Source organism: Palaemon carinicauda, chromosome 7 (genome assembly GCF_036898095.1).
Source record: "Palaemon carinicauda isolate YSFRI2023 chromosome 7, ASM3689809v2, whole genome shotgun sequence".
NCBI lineage: Eukaryota > Metazoa > Arthropoda > Malacostraca > Decapoda > Palaemonidae > Palaemon > Palaemon carinicauda.
In genome coordinates this window covers 163,512,246-163,519,745 of record NC_090731.1, presented here as the reverse complement: position 1 = coordinate 163,519,745, position 7,500 = coordinate 163,512,246, and the positions used below count along the sequence as shown (strand labels likewise).

At 37.7% G+C, this 7,500-nt stretch overlaps 2 protein-coding genes across 5 annotated transcripts in view; one reads left to right on the top strand and one right to left on the bottom strand.

The window, feature by feature from the left end:
• Positions 1 to 7,500, top strand: part of dachs (unconventional myosin-IXb-like dachs) — a 487,051-nt gene that overhangs the window by 371,474 nt on the left and 108,077 nt on the right. The gene's annotated exons all lie outside the window — the stretch shown is intronic.
• Positions 1 to 7,500, bottom strand: part of LOC137644119 (uncharacterized) — an 8,872-nt gene that overhangs the window by 1,130 nt on the left and 242 nt on the right. The window contains exons 1-2 of the mRNA XM_068377088.1: positions 6,557 to 7,500; positions 1 to 1,344 (exon numbers count right to left, since the gene is read on the bottom strand). The exon at positions 1 to 1,344 is cut by the window's left edge and continues 1,130 nt beyond it; the exon at positions 6,557 to 7,500 is cut by the window's right edge and continues 242 nt beyond it. Coding sequence (XP_068233189.1) covers positions 1 to 1,344; positions 6,557 to 6,720 — 1,508 coding nt within the window. The 5' untranslated portion in view covers positions 6,721 to 7,500. The remainder of the gene's footprint in view (positions 1,345 to 6,556) is intronic.

The following is a 7,500-nucleotide window of genomic DNA, read 5'->3' as shown; positions in this document are numbered from 1 at the left end:
TTTTCTACCACTGTTAATTTGTCTAGCTGAAAATGATTAATCTTGTTCTCGTAACTCTTTGCAATGGAAGATTGATTTAACTCATAATGCAAAAACACACTTGGTACATAATAGAGATAATCATTTATCACTACTGAGCAAGAATCTGCAAATGACTTCAAGTTTCCTAACTGAAATGTTTGAGTCTTCCCACCACAAGTAACTTCTGCATTTTTAGTATTTTGTACATAAACAAAAATCTCATTACCTAAATGTAATGCCCTGTATGGCAAAGCAAAAGTTTCAAATTTACACTCTCTCATCAACTCATAATTCTCAAAGAAAATACCTTGGATACACGGAAAATTGCTCATAGGTTGTTTAATTTGCACAAAATTGCACATGGATTGACTTTCACTTATCAACACACACTGTTCTAAATCACCTTCTTCTAAAATAATCATCAACAACTTGTTCTTATCCAATGCTAGACGAACCTTCGGATGGTTCCAAATTATTGTTGCATTTCCTATCTTAACTGGGAAAGGATGTATTGTATACAGGTCAAACAAATTCATACCCTTGAAGGGAATCAATACCAACAAATACCCTTTTGTTACTTTCACAGTTGACATTGTGTAATACCAAAATATATCTTCTAGCAAAGGCTTGGAATGGCTATTTACCATACACCAATCGATAATTTCTTTCAAAGTTTTTGGAGAAATGATAGCAGGGCTGAGTATTCCCTTTTGTGCATTTATTAGTCCGTTCACAGATTCCTTGTGATCACCAATCTCGATTTCTACTTCATGAATCAACTTAAACACTTGTTCTACGTCATCTATTTTATTAGAAACATTCACGTTAACTTGATTAATAAATTCCACCATCTTTTTTATGTTCTCTACATTCTTATTATTATTTTCTATTAGAGTACTTATAAGATTACCCTTCTGATTAGCCCATTTCTCGATTAGTTCTACACGATCAGTCAAACCTCTTACATCGTTTTCTGTAGCCACTCCAAACAAAGCACTAAAGGCACTTCCTACAAAAGGTAACAAAGATCTCTTGTTTCTTTGAGGCCTGACAATGTCTTCAATTTTACCCTGTAAATTTCTTAATACTTCTACAAAGGCAGAATCACTATGGGTTAGTATGCACTTCCGTAGTTCTTTATCTAACTGGTTCAAATGTTCTTCCCTTTCTAATATTGAATTGACATTAATTTTTACTACAGCAAAATCTGTTAACAGTTCACCTTTTCCATGATTTTGTATCAAGGCCCCACTTTTAATGTCTATTTCGCAAGTGATACCGACCACCAGGGGTAGGATCAGAAGGAAGTTTTTCCACCACTTCCTGTAGAAGTTGAGAGGACCATGGATTAGTTTTTACAACCTTCATATGATTCCAATGGGCATACCTTACATCTAAATTCTGTTCATGTATCAGCTTAAATTTATTATTCCTTTCCCTTTCTAACACTCTATAAGGACCTTCAAATTTGGGAGATACCTTTTCATTTGGTCCTTCCTTTACATGTACCTTTATATATACTTGTGAGCCTATCTTCAGGTCAGTCATGGAACTAGTTGTGTCATAGTATTTCTTATTTACCTGTTGGCCCTTTTCTAAAGATTGTCTGGTTTGTCTTATTATTTGAAAGGTTCTTTGCAGTTTCCAAGCTATATAGTCCTGGTAATCATATGTGTGCCTAGGAGGTTTTGCGTCATCTAACAATGAGTTTGGCAGTCTTTTCTGATAACCATAAAGCAAAAAGTGTGGGGTTTCTCCTACTGTCTCATTTACTGTGTTATTCAAAGTAAACTGAACGTCCTCTAGCGCTAGGTCCCAATCTTCTGTAGTTGGACTAATGATAGTTCGCAGTACATCCAGTATCTTCTTATTGGCCCTTTCCACTGTCCCATTTGAACTCGGCTTATAAGGGGTTATCTCGCATTTCTTTATCTCAAAAAATTCACAAAGCTTTTTCATTACCTCACTGGTGAATTCGGGTGCATTGTCCGACAAAAGTACCTCCGGACACGAATGTCTTGTGAGTATTCTGGTCTTTAAAGCTTCTGCAACAGAAACTGCAGTTCTATCTCTGACTGGGACAATTTCTAAATACCGAGTCAAATAATCAATGAATACCAGTATATATTTATTTCCTCTCAAAGTTTTTGGAAAGGGTCCTATATGATCCATCTGAACTACCTCAAAAGGGTTTAAATTACTAGGATATTTTTCTAAAGGAGCTCTGACATTTACATGACCTTTATGCCTATTACAAGTTTGACATTCATTTACAAATTGCTTTGCTTCTTCGCTGCACTTAGGCCAAAAATAATTTCTATTTATTGTTCTCAGAGTCTTTTTGATTCCTGGATGTCCTGCCAACTTGTGGGTATGTGTTAGAGTTAATACTTCTTTAGTCAGGGTGTCAGGCACATATAGTCTAGAGCAAGCACTCCTATCCTTAGCCTTCTTATATAATATCCCATTTATTAATTCAAAATCTGACCTAGAGGTTTCATCTTGTAGCAAATCTCCTATTATTTTCCTGATACTTTCTTGTTTCTCTTGTTCTATTTTAACTCTCTCCAAATCTAAGTCTACGACCTGACAGCTGAAACAAAAAGTGTTAGTTGTGATAATTCTTTCAGTATCCTCTTGTGCTCTAGATAATCCATCTGCTAAAGTATTAAACTTACCTGGAATGTATCTAAATTCTGGAGCAAACTCTAGCACACTAATAAACCATCGATTAAACTTTAAGTTATTAGTGAAAGCTCTTTTCTTAAATAGGTCACAGATGGGTTTATGGTCAGTAAGTACATTTACTTTGTGTCCTAACAAAATGTGCCGAAACTTTCTCAGTGCCCAATAAATGGCTAAACATTCCTTTTCTGTGGTATTGTAATTTCGTTCGGCCGCATTCAGGACTCTACTTGCATAATATACTACCCTCATTCGGGTTTTTGCCTTCTGTAACAAAACTGCTCCAATTCCTGTATTTGAAGCATCACATGCTAAGTAAAATTGCTTGCTAAAGTCTGGATACACTAAGATAGGATCTTGGATTAATTTCTCCTTCAACTTTTGAAAAGCCTCCTCTTGCTCTGCTTTCCATTCAAACTCTACATCCTTCTTAGTTAATTCTGTCAATGGTTTAGCTATAGTAGCAAAATTTTTGACAAATGGTCTATAGTATCCTATCATCCCTAAAAATCTTCTTACACCTTTCAAATTTTGTGGAGCAGGATATTCCACAATCGCCTTTATTTTTCCTTCTTGCATGCGTAATCCATCAGCACTGATCACATGTCCTAAATATTCTAATGATTTCCTCAAGAATTGACATTTCTTAACCTTTATCTTTAATCCTGCCAGTCTTAGTCGTTCTAAAACGATTTCTATGGTTCCGAAATGGCTCTCTATATCTTTGCTAAATATAATGACATCATCTAAATAGACTGACACATTCTCTATGTCTCCTAAGATCTGTAACATTAACCTTACAAAAGTCAATGGAGCTGATGTTAACCCAAATGGCATTACCTGAAATTCTAAGTGTTCTTTATGTGTGCTGAAGGCAGTTAATGGCTTTGATTCTTCGTCTAAAGGTACTTGCCAATATCCACTTAGTAGATCTAAGGATGAGAAGATCTTTGCTCCTCCTAACTGAGCCAAAACATCGTTTATTACAGGCATGGGCATCCTATCAGGAACTGTGTTCGCATTCAACTTGCGATAATCAATCACTAATCTGTAACTTCCATCTTTCTTTGGAATCAACAACATGGGAGAATTATAAGGTGATTTAGAGGGTATGACCACTCCTTCTTCTTTCATTTCTTCTATCATTTTATCTACTATTGGACGTTGGCTGATAGGTAATTTATAATTAGGTATGAAAAAGGGTTTAGCTCCATCATCTAGGATTATCTTATGTCTTAACACCTCAGTCCTACCTAACCTATCACCTGTAATTGCTATGCCCTGCCTATATTTATTTAAGGTTTCTATTAACCTTTTACGGTACTCAGGAAAATCTGTGTTATCTATCTCCCTATCTATTCCTGCATCAATGTTTCCTATGGTAAAGAATGCTTCCTCCTCTAACGGAATCATTTTGTGTGTAACTTCTATTCCTGTACAAAATTCTGTACCCGCTAACAAATGGAGTCTTTTATCAGAATAATTCATGACATAAGTAGTACAGGCTAATCCCTCCATCTGAACTAATGAGTTATCCATTCTGACATATTCTGGTAATCCTTCTGGGGTCAAGATTACATCATTATTTGTGTGTAGGCGGGTTATTAAATATACTCTAGTAAGAGTATTGGGCAGTAGTACTACATCTCTAGCTAGCCTAAATCTTATTTTGTTTGCATCTGCTGTGCTGATCAGACTTATCTCCCCAGTTTGTACTTGAGTACAAAAACATGAATCTTCATCTCCTCCTTTTTGAGATTCTGTTTCTCTTAAGTGTCTTAATTCTTGTGAATTCAATGTGCCTAGCAGCAAAACTTCTTGGAATTCCCTTTTATCTATTCTCTCAGATTCTCTGTCGACATTTTTCTCCTTAGTATGTGTGCTGCCTTTACAAGAAGTAATTTCCCCCTTTCTGGGTGCAATTGCTAAATTCTCTTCTTTCTCCCTTTCTTCTGATTTTACTTTGATTTCCCTTTCTCTTTCTGAACCGGAGTGTGTTTCAACTATCGAAGCGGTCCCCTGCAAATTGGCCAAATTTGTAGTGGACTTGTCATCAACAAGTTGGAAACAGACTTCCTGATTATTTCCCTTTAGAACTAATCTTCTGTCTTGACAATCAAAAACTATGCCAAAATCTTGCATTGTTGCAAAAGAAATCAAAGCTCGAGCGGGAAATGCTACTTCTTGCAAAACCAAAAATGGCACTTGACACTTCTTCTCTAGCAATTCAATGTTTAAATCTATGGCTCCTACATTGTTAAGCTGATTGCCAGTTATCCCCTGAATTAATGTATCCTCACTCCTAATTGCAGAAATAGGTATATTCAAATAATCAGTTAAGGTATGGAGCCCTATGAGATTTACAGTACTTCCTGAATCTAACAAACTAAGACATTCTTTACCTTCTATCTTGATATTTGTCTTGGGTAATGATTGCTGTCGGAAGGATAAATATGTTGCTGGCAACGTGGATGTACCTCCGCTACCTGCAACATCCTTCCATTCTTTGGTTTCCCTATTTCCTGGACTCCTATCCTGCTCTTCTAGTCACTTTCTATTACCTTGTTTTTCTTCGGAGTAATTAGTAGGGTTTGAGTTATCCCTTGCCTGTGCCTGAGGAGTATTTTCGGAGGGTTTATTATGTTTCTTACCTTGGTACCAACATTCTTGGTCTGTGTGACCTCCTCTTTGACAATACTGGCAATACCTATTCTTTGGTCTAGCTCCCTTATGATGATAATTCCCTCTAGATTTATATGTTTCATTATAATTTCCTCTGTTTTGTTCATTTGACTTGTAAGGGGGCTGGTTATTTTGATAATTTTTATGGTAATATTTATTCCTACCGGTCTCGTTATTTTTATCTTCCCTGTAATTCTGATACCTTCTTTGCTTGGTATTTGCCGAAAAAGTGACCTCTTCAATTTGGGTCTCGTTTTTCTGGATGATTTCCTGGATTTGGCTCAACGTTTTTGTGAGCTTCTGGGCAGGATCTAACTTTAGGTCCTTGAAAGCCTTCCTTTCCCTTTCACCAAAGGCTGCATACAATGTACCGTAGGCCATATAAGTCAAAATTTCATCTAAATCCACCAGTTGGTTATTATCCTCACTAAACTGCATTCTGTTTCCTACCGTGATTGTGGGTAATGACAAAATGTCTTCCTTAACTACTCCTAAATGATTCAGAACCTGGGTATACAGACTAGGCATGGAATCACCTTCAAATTTAGCCGAGTTAAACCTATACAAGTTCAACAACCGATCGGTCTCCTTGGCCGATCGCCACAATAGTCTGCATTCCTCCTTGAACTCGTTGAAAGTGGTAATTTTTTCAAAGGCCTTACCGTTTAATGTAGGGTGAGCATCCCCTACGTCTACGTTGACTAACATCATTGCCTGTTTAATTTTTGCAACATCGTCAGTTATTTTAAAACTAGCGATCCTATTCTCTGTGTCCGCTAACCACTTATCTACACTGTATTTCTCTAACCTTTGTTTGTCGGGATTATCCCTACTTACATTTCCACAAAACCGTGTGGTTTGTGTGATCAGCCCAGCGGAATTCATATCGGCAATATTTGCTCTTACCGGACTCGAACTTCGGTTTCTAGTCAGATTTTGACGTCTTCCTACACTAGCACTTCGCGACCGTCTGTCTGCAGTTAATCTCAAGTCGTATTGATATTGTGTAAGTCTTTGGAAAATATTGTCCAGACTCATATCACAAAAAAAGGAAAAATTAAAACACCAAAATTTTCTTACGAGAGACAAATGCCCTAACTTCCTATTCTATAGAGAGACAGTACTTATACAAAACAAGAGAGTGAACGAAAACATGCAAACTACTCACATATCCATTGGTTCACGACTCCTTTGGTTTCCCTCTGTTTTTCTTGAGATTGTTTTGTATTTCTTCGACACATAAAAGGGGGTTTCAGCACTTTCCTGAAATAAAGCCAGTATTAGTTCAAACTTAATACAACACGGCACAGTATCCCTTAACGATGCCACCATTTGTGAAGATGTCTTTGATTTAGTTAGCAATAACTTCTTAATTAGTCTAGTATCTTACCTCTTCCTTTAGTTTAATATTAATTGAATTTCTCTCAGGAGTTTACATAAGCAAAGTTTCGTGGGTGAGGGATACGAATGCTGGTTTCTTTCTTTACTAGACATAAAAAGGGGTTTGAACAGGCACTTACAAGCAGTCAAAAACAAAAGCGTGGTTTCTACATTAACACTTAGTGATGAACTCAGACGTCTTGACACTGGCTGGAGAATTTGGTGAATCCTGGTTTAGTTAGGCCCAAACGTCATCTATAGGCCTACTGTCGTCGCTGAAGTATAAGCCTTCGTCAGGTGTTGGGAAGGCTGGCGCGAAGTTCTAGACACGCCTTGGTCACTCGGGGACGTCACGCCTCTCGGTCGCTCTGGGACGTCTCGCCAAACGCACTCACAGACACTCAGGTGCGGGCGTAGTAACTTTGTTCGTCGTCCTTCGTTCTCAGGGGTAATTGTTCCCCTGTAATTTCTCGGCTGCTTTAGTATTCTACGTAATCGCCGTCCCTCAATTTGGTATAGGCAGCCGCCATGTGTTGATCGTCAAGGAGACCCGGCAGGTTAAGTAGGTCGTTAGACCTATTATACAGAGTGACTACTAGGAAGAGAGCGAGATGCCGTCTTCTCGTTGCTTATATATGGTCGTCCTGGGCGTGTCAAGCTATCCTTAATCACGTGACTTTTTCCCGGCTTCCACGTCTCATTCGTCTATGTTCCGTTCGACATTCAAGAACG